General features: G+C 35.8%; 1 protein-coding gene across 1 annotated transcript in view; it reads right to left on the bottom strand.

Annotated features, from left to right (window-relative positions):
• Positions 1-17,909, bottom strand: part of LAMA2 (laminin, alpha 2) — a 551,451-nt gene that overhangs the window by 84,159 nt on the left and 449,383 nt on the right. Inside the window, exon 38 of the mRNA XM_012660792.1 lies at positions 5,932-6,048. Within this exon, the coding sequence (XP_012516246.1) occupies positions 5,932-6,048 (117 nt within the window). The remainder of the gene's footprint in view (positions 1-5,931; positions 6,049-17,909) is intronic.

Genomic DNA, 17,909 nt, shown 5'->3' with positions numbered 1-17,909 from the left:
TGGTGGAGCAGATCCCTGCCTGTGTGGCTCTATCTCTGTGGTCCCCAGTTCCAGCTCTGAGGTTCTCATTGTGCCTGGGCCTGAGGCTCTGCCCCTAGGACTCCAGAGCTTCCGCTGGGCTCATGAGACCACCCTTGAGATTTCAGCATTGTGCCTGGGCCACAAGACCCCACCCATGAGGGTCCACCACTGCCCCTGAGCTGGTAGAACTGTCCTGAGGTCCAACACTCCTCCAGGGACCCCCTGCCTCTAGCCACCATTACACCTGGACCTGGAGGGAGTTCAATCAAATGCCCACAGCCTGGATGCCCAGGACCACTGCCTTCACTCAGATGCCATTGTCACCTCCACAGGGAGAACTTGGGTAGAGCAATCCCCAAAAATGCCAGCCTCCACAGAGAGGGTCTCACCAAGTCTGTGACTCGAAATTCCAGCAGTGATCTGGGGAACAACCCATCACCCCGCACAAAGATCATCCAGCACCAGCTTGAACTGTGGCAATCACAGGGGAATGGGTCAAAACAGAACAGCTGCACAAGAGGCTCTCAGTTCACCTGCCCCTACCCTGTCTGCCAGATCAACATTTCAGAGTAAGATCCAAAAGTGCCATGTAGGGACCTTCTCTTCTTCTAACTAAGCAAGAGAGTCCCCAGCAAAGAAGAACAGGCACCCTGGAAAACTATTAGCCATGAGCCAAGAGAAGAGGATTCAGATGAAAAGAAACCACCAAAAGAACACTGGCAACATGACAAAACAAAATAGTTTGACACCCCCAAGGGATTACCATGGATCTACAGTGGGACTTCAAACAAAAGGAAATTGTTGAAGTGGCAGAAATGAAATTCAGAATATAAGTGGCAAATAAGATGAATGGAATTGAATAGAAATTTGAAAACCAACAAAAAGAACCCCCCAAAATATTTCAGGGAATCAATGAAAAATATGAAAAAGCTGCTAAAGAGACAGACAATATAAGAAAGAATACAATAGAACTTAAGGAAATAAAAGTCAGTAGAAAGCTTCAAAAACAGACAAAACCAAGGAGAAGAAAGAATCTCAGAGCTTGAAGGCAAGGCTGTTGAGCTAACCCAGTCATTCAAAGAGGCAGAAAAGAGAATGAAAAAGACTGAGTGATCACTTTGGGAAATATGGACCTACACGAAAGGAACCAATGTATGAATTATAGGTATCCCTGAGGGAGAAGAAAGAGCAAAAAGCATGGAAAATCTATTTGAGGGAATTACTGAGGAAAACTTCCCTGGTATTGCCAGAGATTCAGATATCCAGATGCAAGATGGTCACTGAACATTGAGAAGCCTCATAGCAAACAGGACATCTCCAAGACACATAGTAGTCAACCTGGCCAAGTCAGAATGAAGGAGAAAATTCTGTAAGCAGCAAGATGAAAGCAACAACTAACCTACAAAGGAATGCCCATAAGGTTAGCAGACTTCTCCGTGGAGACCTTACAAGCAAGAAGGGATTGGGGACCCATCTTCACAAACAGAACAAAGGCCAGCCTAGAATTTTGTATCCTGCAAAACTAAGTTTCATAATTGACGGAGAAATAAAGTCTTTTCCAGATAAGCAAACACTGAGGAAATTTGTCATGACCAGACCTGCCCTACAGGAAATACTCAGAACAGCATTATGCATAGATCAGTATAATAGATACCCACCAGTGTAAAATCACCCAAAAGCTAAAGCTCACAGCTCAGATAAAACAATGGTACAAGAGGGAAAACAAAGCAACAGAGTACTACCCAACATGATGAACAGAATAGCATCACATACATCAATTCTATGACTCAACTTTAATGCTCTGAATGCCCCACTCAAAAGACATAGGCTGGCTGATGGATGAAAAACACAACCGAAGTATCTACTGTCTGCAGGAAACACATCTAACCCATAAGGACTCACATAGACTCAAGATGAAGAGATAGAAAAAAATATTCCATGCAAATGGAAACCAAAAGAGAGCAGGTATAGCCATTCTCATATCAGATAAAACTGACTTTAAATCAGCAATGGTAAAGAAAGACAAAGATGGTCTTTATATAATGGTAAAGGAAGTGATTCAACAAGAAGACATAACAATCCTAAAAATAAATGAACCTAACAAAGGAGCTCCCAGATTCATAAACCAAATTCTACTAGATCTAATAAAATAGATAAACAGTAGCATCATAATTGCTAAGGACTTCAATACCCCACTGTCAGAGCTACACAAATCATTGAAGCAAAAAATAAAGAAAGAAACATTGGACTTAGATGGGACTCTAGAACAAATGGAACTAACACATTTACAGAACATTGTGCCCCCAAACTACTGAATGTACAGTCTTCTCATCAGCACATGGGACATTCTCTAAGATTAATCATGTCTTAGGCCATAAAACATTGTTCAAAAAATTTAAAAAAAATCAAAATCATACCATGTATCTTCTCAGACTACAGTGGAATAAAACTGGAAGTCAATTCCAAGAGAAACACTGAAATCTGCATGAAGTCATGGAAAATAAGCAAGCTGCTACTGAATGATTATTTGGTCAATAATGAAATTAAAATGGAAATCAAAAGATTCCTTGAACTGGACAACAAAGGGGTTATAAGCTATCAAAATCTATGGGATTCAGCAAAAATATTCCTCAGAGGAAAATTCATAGCCATAAATGCCTACATCAAAAAGACAAAAAGAACACAAATTAACAACCTAATTTCACATGTCAAGAAACTAGAAAAGGAATGGCGAAGCAAATCCAAAGACAGCAGAAGGAAAGAAATGACAAAGATTAGAGCAGAACTAAATGAAATGAAAAACAAACATACAAAAATTACAAAGGATCAACCAACAAAAAAGTTGGTTGTTTGAAAAGATAAACAAAATTGATAGACCTCTTGCTGGATTAACCAGGAATAGAAGAGAAAGGACCTAAATAAGCTCAATCACAAATGAAAAAGAAGATACTACAACTGATATCACAGAAATACAAAATATCATCTGTGAACACTATGAAAATCTCTATGCACATAAACTATAATAGAAAATGTAGAGGAAATGGACAAATTCCTGGAAACACACAACCTCCCAAGAATTAATCAGGATAAGCTAGAACTCTGGAACAGATCAATAAGGAGCAGCAAGATTGAAGCAGGAATAAAAAACTCTCCCAACACAAAAAGCCCAGACCAGATGGATTCACAGCTGAATTCTATCATACCTACAAAGAAGAGCAGGTGCCCATAATGCAGAAATTGTTCCATAACATCAAGAAGGAAGGAATCCTCCCAAGCTCATTTTAAGAAGCTAGTACCACCTTGATACCAAGCCAGGAAAGGACACAATAGAAAAAGAAAACTACAAACCAATATCCCTTATGAACATACATGTAAAAATCCTCAAAAAATACTAGCAAACTGAATTCAACATCACAACAAAAATATTAATCCATCATCACCAAGTGGGTTTTGTACCAGGGATGCAAGGATGGTTCAACATATATAAGTCAATAAATGATTCACCACATCAACAGAAGCTAAAACAAAATTCATATGATTATCTCAATGCAGAAAGAGCATTCAACAAAAATCCAGCACGCTTTCATGATAAAAACCCTCAAAAACTAGGCATAGATATAATATATCTCAAAATTATAAAAGCTATATATGACAAACTCACGGCTAACATCATACTCAATGGGAAAAATTTGAAAGCTTTCCCCCTAATAACTGGAATAAGACAAGGGTGCCTTCTGTCACCACTTCTATTCAACATAGTACTGGAAGTCCTAGCCAGAACAATCAGGCAAGAGAAAGAAATAAAGGGTATCCAAATCAGGAAAGAGGAGCTCAAACGATCATTTTTTTGCGGATGATATGGTATTGTATCTAGAAAATACCAAAAACTCCACCAAAAGACTACTGGAATTGATAAATAAATTCAGCAGAGTCTCAGGTTACAAAATCAATGTACACAAATCAGTAGCATTTCCATATACCAATAACAGTCTAGCTGAGAGTCATATTAAAGACTCAACACCATTCAAAATAGCTACAAAGAAAATAAAATACTTAGGATTATACTTAACCAAGGAGATTAAAGATTTCTACAAGGATAAGTATGAAATACTGAGGAAAGAAATTGAAGATGATGGAAACAAATGGAAAAACATATCATGGTCATGGATTGGTAGAATTAACATTATTAAAATATCCACACTGCCCAAAGTGATTTACAGATTCAACACAATCCCCATGAAAATACCAACATCATATTTCACAGATCTGGAAAAAATGTTAATAATTCTAGACTTTATTTAGAATCAAAAAGGAGCCTGAATAGCCAAAGCAGTCTTAAGCAAACATAACAAATCTGGAGGCATCACATTACCAGACTTCAAACTATACTACAATGCTAGAGTAACCAAAACAGCATGGTATTGGTAGAAAAATAGAGACATAGACCAGTGGAACGGAACAGAGAATCCAGATAGAAAACCATCTATCTACAACGAACTGATCTTTGACAAAGGAGCCAACAACATACACTTTGGAAAATAATTCCTATTCAATAAATGGAGCTGGTAAAATTGGATAGCCACATGAAGAAGAGGGAAGCAGGACTCATATCTCTCACCATTTACAAAAATTAATTCAATATGGATAAAAGACTTAAATATAAGTCATGAAACTATAGAAATTCTGGAAGAAAATGTAGGAAAAACTCTTCTAGACATCAGTGAAGGCAAATAATTTATGACTAAAACCCCAAAGGCAATGACAGAAACAAGAAAAATAAATAAGTGGGATTTGATTAAATTCACAAGCTTCTGTACAGCAAAGGAAATAATCAACCAAGAAAATAGACAATCTACAGAATGGGAGAAAATATTTTGCAAACTACACATTCAATAAATGGCTAATAACCAGAATCCACAAAGAACTTAAACAAATCAGCAAGAAAAGAACAAACAACCCCATTAAAAAGTAGGCAAAAGGCATGAACAGAAGTTTTTCAAAATAAGATAGACAAATGGCCAACCAAACATACAAATAAATGCTCAAAATTACTAAGCATCAGGGAAATGCAAATTAAAACCATAATGAGATACTACCTTACCCCTCTCGGAATGGCTGTTATTAAAAAGTCAGAAAACAAAGGTGCTGGCATGGATGCAGAGAGAAAGGAATGCGTATACACTGTTCGTAGGACTGCTTGCGTATATACTGTTGGTAGGACTGCAAATTAGTACAACGTCTGTGGGAAACGGTATGTAGATTTCTCAAAGAAATAAATATAGACCTACCATTAGACCCAGTAATCCCACTATTGGGTATTTACCCAACAGAAAAAAGTCATTTTATCGAAAAGACAACTGACCTCAAATGTTTATCACGGCACAATTCACAATTGTAAAGAATCAACCTAAGTTGATTCAATCTAAGTATCCATGAATTTATGAATGGACTAACAAAATGTGGTGTGTATATATACCATGGAGTATTACTCAGCCATGAAAAGAAATGAATTAATGACTTTTGCAGCAATTTAGATGAAACTGGAGACCACTATCCTAAGAGAAGTATCTTAGGAATAGAAAAACAAACACCACCTGTACTCTCTAATTATTTGAAACTAATCTATGGGTACACATGGGCACAGAGAGAAGTAAAAGTCATTGGAAATCAAGAAGGGGGTAGGGAGAGGGAGGGGAGGAGGAAAAACCTACCTAATAGGTACAATGGACACTATTCAGGTGATGGATACACTAATAGCCCTGACTTAAGCATTATAAAAGCTATCCATGTAAGAAAAACATTTGTACCCTCTTAATATTTTGTATTTAAAAAAGAAAGAAAGAAAAAGTTGTACAAGTTAACAACATTCTTAAAAGTCTACTGACAGTTTGCAGCGTCCTGAACGCTTACCATTTGGAATAGCTGATAACTTTCCCAAAGTGTCATTCAAAGCTCTCAGGAGATCTTCATTTCTAACATCGGCATTTTCTAACCTGGTTTTTAAGCCATTTAGATGGTCATCATTTTCTGTGAACAGAAAACAAAAAAAGAATAAAACAATTTTAACAATCTATAAGCTTACACCTGGCAGTGCAATTTCAGGTTATTTTAATATAAAATAGTAAAAAGCAAGAAAATTGATTTAATGCATTTAATTTATTGGCATCTATCCATAAGTATATTTCTAATTAAATAAACGATGTGTTTTTATGAACATTGGACACTTTAAAATGGTCAAAAATGACATTTTCTTCTTGGTATCTGATCTTTATCTGACTTAATTTGATGGCTTTCTATAGAGAAGAAACCTCCAAAGAACCAGATTTTTTACATTTGTAATGATGCCCTCTTTACATCATTCCAATAATTTCACTTATTTAAAAAATTTTACTACCAAAATGGATTATTGGATTAGCTTTTCCAAATCTCAGATATGATTATTAAGCAGAATCTCCCAACTTCAGTAAATACCACTTATTTGCATTTATTTAAACAGAAACAAAAATCAAAGAAATAGAAAAACAATTGTGAGCACATGTATGATAAAACTATCATTTTTTCATAGAGAAAACAGTATTTGTGCAAATTGCATCAAATAGACTTTACATAGGGTGTTTCTTGTTACTCTGGTATGCTTTCTTTAATATTTAAAAATACCATTTGCTATAGATAATTTAATATGACAAGTTTAAATCTTCTAGCTTCTTTCCACTAGTTTTTAACATTCTCTAAACTTTAGGTTAGTTTATATTGTAAGAGTAACTAAGCAGTTTACAGTTCCAATATGACAGCATAAAGAGTAAAAGTCATTAAGGGGAAAGAAAATAAAGATCCAATCTGTTGAAATAAGAACATAAGTTTAGAAATCTTACTTAGGTATGCATCACGTTACGAACATACCTTAAGATTGAAATGGAGTTCATCTGTCTTCTTTTTCTTACATCATTTATTAGTGAACAGTGGAATTGAAAAAATAAAATATAGAAAATCCTATGTATCCCACAATATTATTCCCCTCTCTTGATTGGATAAAGCAGATAATTTTTTGAATATATTTTTAATAGTTTATTATGCCAAAATATTTGTTTCTTTGGGAGATCATGCTAATTGTTTAAGTTAGCTCCACAGAAACACAAAATGTAAATAAAAGACACAGTTCCCAAGTAATGAGGGGTGCTGAGAAAGGACCCAGAAAGAGAGGTTGCTCTAGTCCCTCCTGGACAGGACTTGCCGATTTTTAGCAATAGTAATGGGTGACAGTGAGTATGTGTGCTGTGTGCCACATTTCGTGTTTGTCAGTTTCAGTGGATTGTTTTACTTAATGTAAACAATAACACTTAAGATTTGTACACTATTACCATCTCCAATTTACAAATGAGGAAATTGAGATTTAGAGAATTTAGGTAAATTTCCTAAGGTCACATGGTTACTAAATGGCAGAGTTGGGATTCAAATACCACACAGTCTCATTGCAGATGTTCTCCTGACTACTGCATTCTACTACAGACTGGTAGTCAAAACCAGGGATTAGTAGAATATATTAAGTAGCAGTGCTACTCTTACTGCCACCCATACCCTCAACCTTCTTTTCTTCTCTTTCTCCTTCTCTTTGTCTCCCTCTCATTTTCTTCATTGTTGTCTTAAAAAAATTGGTCACAGTTACAGAAATTAGAGGCCTCACCTATGCAACATATATAATCAAATTGGAATCATTCAGAGAAGATTAGCAATGTCTATTAGCAAAAATGACAGGCAAATGGGCAAAGTGTTCCATATATTTAAGGATAATGGTCAAAATAGTTCACAATAAAATAAATAGAAATAATCAATTGTAAAATTAAAATAAAGAACTCAACATTATTATAGTTAAAGAACTATAAAGAAAAGGAACAGTGAGATATCATTTGTCATCTATCAGATTGGGGAAAGTTAAATGTCTTATAATACCAAGTGCTCACAAGAGTACTGGTAGAAGTGCAAATTGAAGCCCTTTTTTGAAGAGCAATTTAATAAATTTATTAGAATTTTAAATAGACTTGTATTTGGTCCAGTAATTCTACTGCTAGAAATTTACCAGATCTTTATTTGTAATAGAAAAAACGGGAAATAAAAGTACCCAACATTAGGGTACTGCTTATATCAATATAGCATATCCACACAATGGTATGTATACAATCTTTAAAAAAATTCGATGAGTAGGTGTGGATATGAAAAGATCCTTAAAACCTTTCCATGAAAATAAGCAAGGTGCACCATATACATGCTGACACATATACAAAAATTTGGCAGGGTGGGAGCTGGTGGGAGCTTGGTGGAGAAGAAAATACCAGAAAGCCTTTACAGTAATTATGGTGGGTAGGAACTAGAAGTGAAAGGGGCAGTTGACGGTGGCAAGAGGGACGATGTACCAAAACTTCTCATTTTATACCTGGTTATTCTGGTTAAATTGTTTTCTCTGTGTATGTATTTCTGTTCTTTTATCAAAAATAAATACTTCAGTACCCTGGACTTGGGAAGAGTATTATTTGCCACCTTATTACCTGCCAACACCAAGACTGTTATTTTCATCACTTTCCTGGTACCCAGAGAGGGTAGCTCAGGAGAGAAGGTACGCCCCACAATAGAGCCAGAACAGTTTTGATTTGATTGGGTGCCCACCCCTTTGAGAGGTAGCGCATCTGGCTCTGTAGAGGAGTTGTGCAGGCCACTGGCAGCTGGAGAACAACCTTCGCCTTTGTTGGCCTACATTTGGGGAGAATAGCAAAGAGAAAGGCAGAGAGATGGAGGATTCTGAACTATCAGTGTTCTGAATGTGAAGAACAGTACCGAACATATTAATTAATGATCCACTCCGTTTCATATAAAAGGTTTTATAGGCAGACTGATTAAACTACCATTATGCTACAGATTCTACTCATATAAGCGCATAACATTGTTTAAGGTGTCTGCTTCTAAGTTCCAAGCCAAAGATCTGCCATCACTGAAAAATAAAGCATAAAGTATTCCAGCAAAGCATGACTCTAAAACATCAATATGTCCATTTCAGTCGGTAATATATTATTATTTTCAGTTCTAGTTCCTCAAAATATACTTGCCAAGTAATTAAATTTTCTCCTCTGTCAATCACAATTCAATTCATCTTTCTTTTAATATTTCTGTTATTTTTACTGTTTTCACTAAAATAAAATCTTTGGATAGGTTACCAAAAGTATACTTTCTGAAATAAAGGCAGTCTGATTATGACTGTGATATCTATACAAATTCCTTGAGAATAATTAAAGGGCTGCTCTTTTGATATCAACTTGAAAGTCTTCATCAATTAAGGAAATGGAACTGTAGAAATTTCATTTCTTAGCTTCTTGATTAGATTTGATTTCTTAAATAATGAAGCATTCAAATGTTCTGGCAAGCAAGATATTCATGTACAGTGAGAAAATCATTAATTTAAAGGGCATCCCTGGGTTTATATTATTTTCTACATTCTGATAGCAAATACTGGTTGAACAATCAGGCCAATTATTTAGAAAAAAGACTGACCTGAAGAATATTTTTATTGCTGCCCCTGAAGTTCTAAAGCAGTAATTTTGATTCTCTATGCTTTCTGCACAAGAAAGTTAAAATGTCAACATTCTGACTCTATCCTGATTGTTATGTTTCAGCTACTTGACTCTGATCTTTCTTAATTTATCCTTTTTTACACTGATTATTTTTTCTAAAGTAGTTTCTGGAATTTCTCATGCCAAGTCTAAGCATTTTGTAACTTTGGCAATAGAATTAAGTGATTGGAAACTGTGTACAGACAAGAACTGCAGATTTTAAAATGGAAAACTTACAAAACGATAGCAAGGAAAACAGAAAAATGCATTCCAAGGCTGGTTTTAAATAAAAGGCATAGTGTATCCATAACTAAAATGTAGGCCCTGTTTGAACTATAACGTGGCTGAAGAAACAGTATTATTGATAGTTGAAAGAAAATCCAACCTAATTCTTTACTTGTAATTTTTGGAGAGCAAGAAGATTCAATTTATAATCCATAGCTACATTTCGTAGATTCCCTTTCCTTAACCCTTCAACTCTCATACCCAATAGCTGTAGCCTAGTTATTCTACCTTCTCTCTAAACATCACATCCACCAAACCTCAAAGGCTACGCACACGTACTTCTTTAGCTCTGGCTATCCCTTTCTCATCTTCTCCTCATACAGTAGAAGACTAACATCTAGGAATGAGTTTGGGAAAGACAGGGCTCATAAAGTGGGAGAGGGGAAGCAACAGAGCAGCAAGGGTCGACTGCAAACACGCTGACAAAAATACATGCCCATTGAAATTGTACAAGATAGACATATCGAGAATGAAAATCACTAGATAGAGTTGTACGTCACTTCCACTAATAATAAGCAGTTACTCATGTTTACCATGTACCTGGCATGGTGCTAAATATTAATATAGATTAGGGTTTAAGTTATATTAGAACTTACATCTAACATTCAACTATGCTATGAAAAACCTCAAAGCTCTCACATATTATGTCTTTGATCATTAATAATGCCTTCTTTTATAAAATTCTAGTCATTAAAAAGAAATGAAATCATTATAGGACTCCAAGTTCGAAGATACAGGTTCAATTGTCATTTCTGTCCATTTTTTTTTTTTTTTCTTGAGACAGAGTCTCACTCTGTTGCCCGGGCTAGAGTGCCGTGGCGTCATCCTAGCTCACAGCAACCTCAAACGCCTGGGCTCAGGCAATCCTTCTGCCTAAGCCTCCCAAGTAGCAGCTGGGACTACTGGCATGCTCCACCATGCCCAGCTAATTTTTTCTATATATATTTTTAGTTGTCCAGCTAATTTCTTTCTATATTTAGTAGAGATGGGGTTTCGCTCTTGCTCAGGCTCGTCTCAAACTTCTGAGCTCAAATGATCCACCTGCCTTGGCCTCCCAGAGTGCTAGGATTACAGGTGTGAGCCACTGTGCCCGGCCCATTTCTGTCCATTTTTTACATGTGTAAAATGAAAATAACATCTTCCTTCATCTGACTGATATAAGAAATACATTGGAAGATGTGTAAGACAGTATTGGATTTACCATAACTAGTAGAAGGTAATGTATTCACACTGGTTTGATAATTGTGCTGCTTTGTTTTACCTGTTTTTAATAATGTTATTTATGACTTTATTTCTTCTTCATTTAAACTACTTGGTCCAGAACCTAAGTTTATTTCCTTTTCACATTTCCTAAGGATATGTATTATATATACGCCTCACTTTCCAACTAAATATCAGGATGATTTTATAAATTTTAATGAAAATGTTTAATTTGACTATTCAATTCCATCCAGTTAAATTCCTCAGATACAATTTTTGTTTTTATTAATATGAGCAGGGCACAAATAAATGCCCTGAGTGAATTCCCCATCCACAAGAGTGAAATTAATAGAACTGCTATTACTTCCAAAGGGATCTAGTTAAATGAAGTCTACTGCTAAATTGCCACCTATTAATACATAACATTTACAAAGGACTTTTTCACTTTCATGACATTCATCTTATGAAATACTACTTATTCAGACTCATTATCACTTCTCATTTGGCCCTTTTCCAAAAAAATGAAAGAATATCCTCTCTTTAAAATTTCCTTGCAGAAAAAATTTAGTCCATGTAACTTCTATTTTCTACGAATGTGCTTCATCTTTCATTCTGGAGGCTCCTTCTGAATTACAGAATAGGTTAATCTCTGCAGTGTTTCCATCTGTGGTTCTCAAGCAGAAAGTTTGAAATAGACCCGGTATCTGGATGGGGTCCTATGGAAATCTTGATTTTGACCTTCCTGGTAATGAATGATTTCTGCTATTCTTAAGTATTCACTCACTCATTCATTTATCAAGCATTTTTTAAGGCCATGGATTTTGACATACCACCTTCTGGACTATGGCAGAAGCTCAGTGTTTTTGTCCAGCAGTGGTTAAAAGCATCAGCTTTGGAGCCAAATGACCTTGTGCTAAACTGTCAACTCCACTATATACCTGCTGTGGGACTTGGAACAGTTCATCTAACCTCTCTGAATCTCATTTTTATCATCTGTGAAGTGGAAATAATGATGCCTATCACATGGGGAAGTTGTGAGGAAAAAATATTGTATCATATATAATTATTTAGGGTCCCAGCTTGCTATTTGGGGCAAGATTTAGGGGATCCTCTCCATACAAAAATCTAGATTTGTCTCCTCAGTTGCCTCGGTGACTGCTCTTAAGCAATTAACACATCAGAGACAATGGACCTTTCTGACTCTGAGAGTGTTGTGTTTCTATTTATTTTTTAATATTAAGCAAGTTTTGCAAAACAATGAACAAAGTTTCAAAATGAAATAGTACCAAAGGAATTTGACTAAAAGTGGTAGCTTGCTGTCTCAGCCCCATTAAAGCCTGCCTCTCCTTAAAGGTTCACTCTAAACCCTTGTAGCTGCTCCCTGCTGGAATGTATCTTCCTTACATAACTAAAATATGTTTATAATGTTATTTACTGATGCTTTGATTTTATAAATTATCTCTTGATGTCATTATAATTGGTGAGGATTTAGTTTTTTTATATGCCTGCTCCCTCTACCCCTCCTTTCAATATAGTTGACTCTTTACTTAAATCAAGGTAAACATTCTATTAATACATTGCCCTGGTTCACGGTTTACATCATTATTGTATATTGTCCACTCTATTTTCTTTGATATATCTTTTAAAATTTTTCCTCCGAGGGTGTTCTAAAACAATTATCAATGATTTAAAACTTCAAATTGAAATGTGGGCTGGGAAAGCCAATACAAAATCCCCAAGATTCTGATTATCCTCTAAAGTGTTAACACAATCTGCCTATGTTAATCTTACTTTTAGTGAATTAATTAATCCATCTGATCTACCTAATGTTAGTCTACTTTGTGGTCTTTTTGAACAAAAGATTTTCCTTAAATCTAAAGTGTTGATTTTTGTTTCTTGTGAAACCTTGATCCGATGAAATTATTAATAGCTAAGAGAATGGGACCTACATATGTGCCAGTATTTATATATTTTCAGGTTATTTACAAAGCACTCATAGATGAATGTACAAAGTACTTATTCAGTAGATGGAGACATACAGGAGAATTAGAAAATATGGCACCAGTTGTTGGGGAGTTCATAACTTAGTGAAGACAGACAGAAATAGAATTGGAAGGTTTTCCAGAGCAATTACAAAGTCATATATCAACAAGCACAGTGTAATTCACCATCAAAGTGTTCAGTATATGCATTTATTTTTACAAATGCTCTTTTGAAATAATATATAGTAAAAATGTGATTAATGTGTAGTTAATAAAAAAATCCCACTTTAAACTGGTTCTTACAAAGGCATTATGTATTATCAGTTAATAATATAATAAAGAGGATTAATAAAGAAGAGAGCCATTGGCCTTTCATGTAGGAGAAAACATATGCGATGGGTAGCTGGAGTAGAGGATGGCAGGGGATCAGGGTGGAGAGGGGAGTGCGCATGAATGGCGCTGGAGTCCCTGAGCAGCTCACTGGGAGGGAGGAAGTTCATGGAGGATCTCTGGCCTAAGGAGCAATAAAGTGTCCAGATTTTATACAGCAATAAACCCTGGGTCACATTGTGCTTTGGTACACATTTGAAAACTCCATCCATTCCTCAAGACTCTACCAGCATCTGTTGCAGAATTTTTATAGTAAACTTACAATGACACCACATGTAAATGATGTCCACTGGAGTTGTGCTGTGGTCTGCCTGTACAACCATAAGCAGCAGCCCTAGAACGAGAGTCAGTTTATATTCTGCTGGAGGGGCAGATTTGATACTTCAAAAAAGATCATTCCGGGAGTTGTGCGTAGGTGTTAAGAGAAGACTAGCTCTGAGTTTGCTGTCATACAAACTTATTATGATGGGGTAGCAGATTAGTTACGTGTCAGTGGCAGTGATTGTGGAAACAAAAAGGACAGATCTGAAAAATGAGAGGAAAAAAAGATTTGGCAGGATTTGGAGACAGACTGGATGTGGAAAGTGATACAGAGAGAGGAGTCAAAAATAACAAAGTTGTGAAGCAGAGGAAAGTATTTTGCAAAACAAAGGATGACAAAAAGACAGAAATAGAGATGAACAAAATAATTTATTTGCCTTTTTGTCCATTCTGGATGACTATATTATAATCTTGTGTACAATTTTTATCACTTTTATGATAGAAGTAAAATAAAAAATGATTTAACAGCAGTTTATCCAAATTGTTAGTATTTCACTTAAATGATTATGTTTTTCGTATGAGAGGCGGCCAACTTTATTAAATCATATAATATGTGATGACTCTATACATTTTATTGCATTAATTTTATTATATTAAATATTATATTTCCATCTTTTGATATTTTAAGAACATAAGAGGTACAGTTTCACTCAAGTCACTTTACTATACTTTTATATCCACTTGTATAATTTTTTGTCTTCTTAATATTGAGATTTCTAAAGACCCCCTCTCATAAGTCTACCCAAATACCCAGTGCAGGATCTGGAGATCCCGAAAAAAAAAAATAAAGTGCACTTGAGCAAGGAAGAAAGGTAGGCTGAATCTACAACTGTATTCCTTTACTAGGTCTCTGGCCAATTGAATTTGATGAGGTTGCTACACCCAGTGTTTCCACTTTCTTTTTAAATTCCTCCAATTCTTTGCATTATGTAGGCAATCACTGAGTTTAGTGACAATGATTAGGGATGACAATTTCTTTAACCTTTTTTAACTTCTAGCCTTTTTTCATGATTTTTACTCCCATGCTTCCCTTTACTTGGTAGCTATCACATGTTTGGGATGGGTCCTATATACAATTACCTATTTTGCACAGACATATATACTAGAGTGACCATGCATGGGAACCTCAGAGATCACTGTGTTTTATAGGGAGGCAGGTTATTGAACAACCCTGTTCTGATCTGAAAGTGCCAAATTAGATCTTGCAATGGGCACAGTGCTTGCATACGTTCTTTCTCCTGGTGGAGGGTCACAGTAGATGCCTCAGGAAAGGAGGGAAGGGATTCTTGTCTGGTAGCAAGTTCTTCAAAGATTTAGGATATTGGGATAGAGGGGCTATTCCTCTGCAGCCAGTAGAGTGACAAACTAAAATGGTCAGACAGCAACACCCACGTTTGGTTCCTCCAGAATAAGCAGACCATGAGCCTGCAGACTTGTTTTGTTTGGGCTAGCAAGGAAATTTAATTTGAATACCTTTAAATGAGACAAGTGTTCTCTGGTTTAACACAGGTGTCACCATTCTTTATGTTATCTGCCAAGCTCTTGAAGACATGTATGTTTATCTCGGGTTTAGACAAATTTACTTGTATAAAAACCCACAGAATCACAGATTCTGATTCTGGACACACAACAAAGCCCAGATGAGTTTATATTAAATAGCTGCAACCCCCATTTTTATCGCGCAGGGCTTTGTCTTTTGCTAAGATGATAGAGAGGAATGTTCTGAAAGTTTGCTTCTTGCCCTCTGCTCACATGGTGGGGTTGGATAAGACAAGCTATGTCTCATTCTGAGGAAAGATCCTCTGCCCTTCCATATTTGCCACTGTTTTGTCATTTTTCATTTTTCTTCCTAATCCAAATCTACCCCAGTTTTATTTTCTTGATTTTCACTGTTCAATTCCAAAAGAGGAACCAAAACTCTGCATGAGTGATTAGCAGTTTCAATGGGAAAAGACTGGTTTGTTTGCCAGACCATGGTAGGCCAGGGGACTCAGGCTTAATTTCATCCATTTAGTCTAAAGTTGTTTTTGTCAATGGAACAGACTTTGTTTTTCACAAACCTACCTATGGAAAGGCTGATTCAGACAAAAGGTAGCATGTAAATTCAAAAGGAGTATATCTTTAATGATAAAATAATGCCTTAGTCAAAATTTGACTCTTATATCATACTTTGGTTTAACAGCACTGCAGTATTCCTGTTTATTCTCTTTTTCTAATATAAAATAATAATAGAATCTCAACAGATTAGTAATTGCAATTATATTATATCCATGATCTCAACCTTTCTGATACACTTGTCTGGGCTGAATGACTGAATGTTCAAAAGACCACAGTACAGAAGGAAAGTGTCAATTGGTTTGATCAAAATTAATGGCTGGAGTAATGCTTGGTACTGTTCTGTGTGTTAGACAGTGCCATATGTCAAGCAATACACTGATTCATTATTCTTGGGTTTGGGAATAGACCTTTTTATTTCATGTGAGCATTACCCATTTTATAGAAATGTTACCTAGTTTCACTTATCTTGGGCAGAGACAAAAATTAGGGGGAAATTAAGAAGGAAATAAAATTGAAAACTTAGTTTATATGAGATAAGGTGTATAATTTTAAAATCTTAGTATTCTCAGACTTTTAATATGCCATCCTCTACTTCTTCCTTGCCTTGTATACATTCCATGAGAAACTCAAGTGGCTATTTTTACTGAAAAAATGTCTTGTCCCTCTGCAAAGTAGTAGTAATACCTCATGGTATTAATTCATCTTCTAACTCTTTCCATCATCAATTTGTAGCAAGCCTTATATCCATCCACAAAATGATTTTTATCTCCACAGACATTCAATCAGTGCAATGTAGACTGGCTTCAAATCTCAAACTCGCACAAGGGCAAATTTACTTTTAACAGATGTATATTCAAAAATTAAAAAACAAAACAAATTGCTCCTGGCAAGTTCAGACTCCCTGAAGGCAAGGACAGCATAAAAATGGCAGGGAGCAGCACTAAGTCATTCATAACTAAAGCTCATGGACTGCCTGAACTGTACCGAATTGAACCAAGCAACAAATTAGAAATATGGAGGGGATACTGGCCCCACCATTTTTATTCCTTCTAACTCCAGGCACCATAGAAAGAGGAATGACTAAATCTCTATTTTAATAGCTGCTGTCAAGAGTTTTGCTCTGTAGGGCCTATTTCAGCAGTTCCTGATGGTAATATATGGCATTTCCCTGATTAACAGCCATTTTATAACCTGTGTAATTGGCCACAAATCAGAGGAATGTCATAATGTAGCAAGAAAACATTCCCATTTCCGTCACAGCCTTGGCTTGGTTTTCTGGAGGAATTATTACCTGAGTAGTTTGTGGGTTTTCATTACTTTAAATAATGTACTACCTTAACTACAAAAAAAAGACATTTAAACTAATGAACATTTCTGTTTCGTAACTCTTTTCTACCATGCCTGTCCTTAGATTTCTTTTTCCCTTGGAAAAAGTGCCTAAGAATGGAATTCTTTCTTCATTTTCATAATTCCAGTATTTGTGGGCAAATAGAGGCAAAAACAGATCTGGGCATAGGATGAGTGAGGTGCTCAGCTCAGGTATGAAATTTAAAGGAGCACCCAAAAACCTCAGTAGTTAAGATGAAAATATTTTAAAGCAATATTTTTAAAAATCAAAATTAATGCATAAAACAAGATGCACAATGAACAAAATATAAAAATCTTAAAGACAGGATCTGCCCCTGCACTTTTATGACCGACCTCACTCACTTCCTAGTCCCAGCTCTGGGCAAGGGTTTTAGTGAGGAAGGAGTGACCACAAAGTAATGGGATTGAGTCCACTGGTCCAATAGGAAAACAGCTTTTGGCTCTTTAGAGTCACTCTTCAGGTTGCAATAAGAGCTACCTCCTATGCAGAATTATGTATGTAGGGAGTTTTATTTCACCTGTAATACATAGTCCTGTCCAAATCATTTTACTATCAAAGTGCCATTTATAATGGAGATAGAACTTATAGTTCCATATCAGCCTCTACTGCAGACCGAAGCACACCAAATATACATTTTTTAATTGGTGAATAATTATTTATTTATTTATTTATTTCAGCATATTATGG

This window comes from Propithecus coquereli, unplaced genomic scaffold (assembly GCF_000956105.1).
Source record: "Propithecus coquereli isolate 6110/MARCELLA unplaced genomic scaffold, Pcoq_1.0 Scaffold68, whole genome shotgun sequence".
Lineage (NCBI taxonomy): Eukaryota > Metazoa > Chordata > Mammalia > Primates > Indriidae > Propithecus > Propithecus coquereli.
Note: the sequence above shows the minus strand (reverse complement) of the source record. Positions and strands in the feature narration are given on the sequence as shown.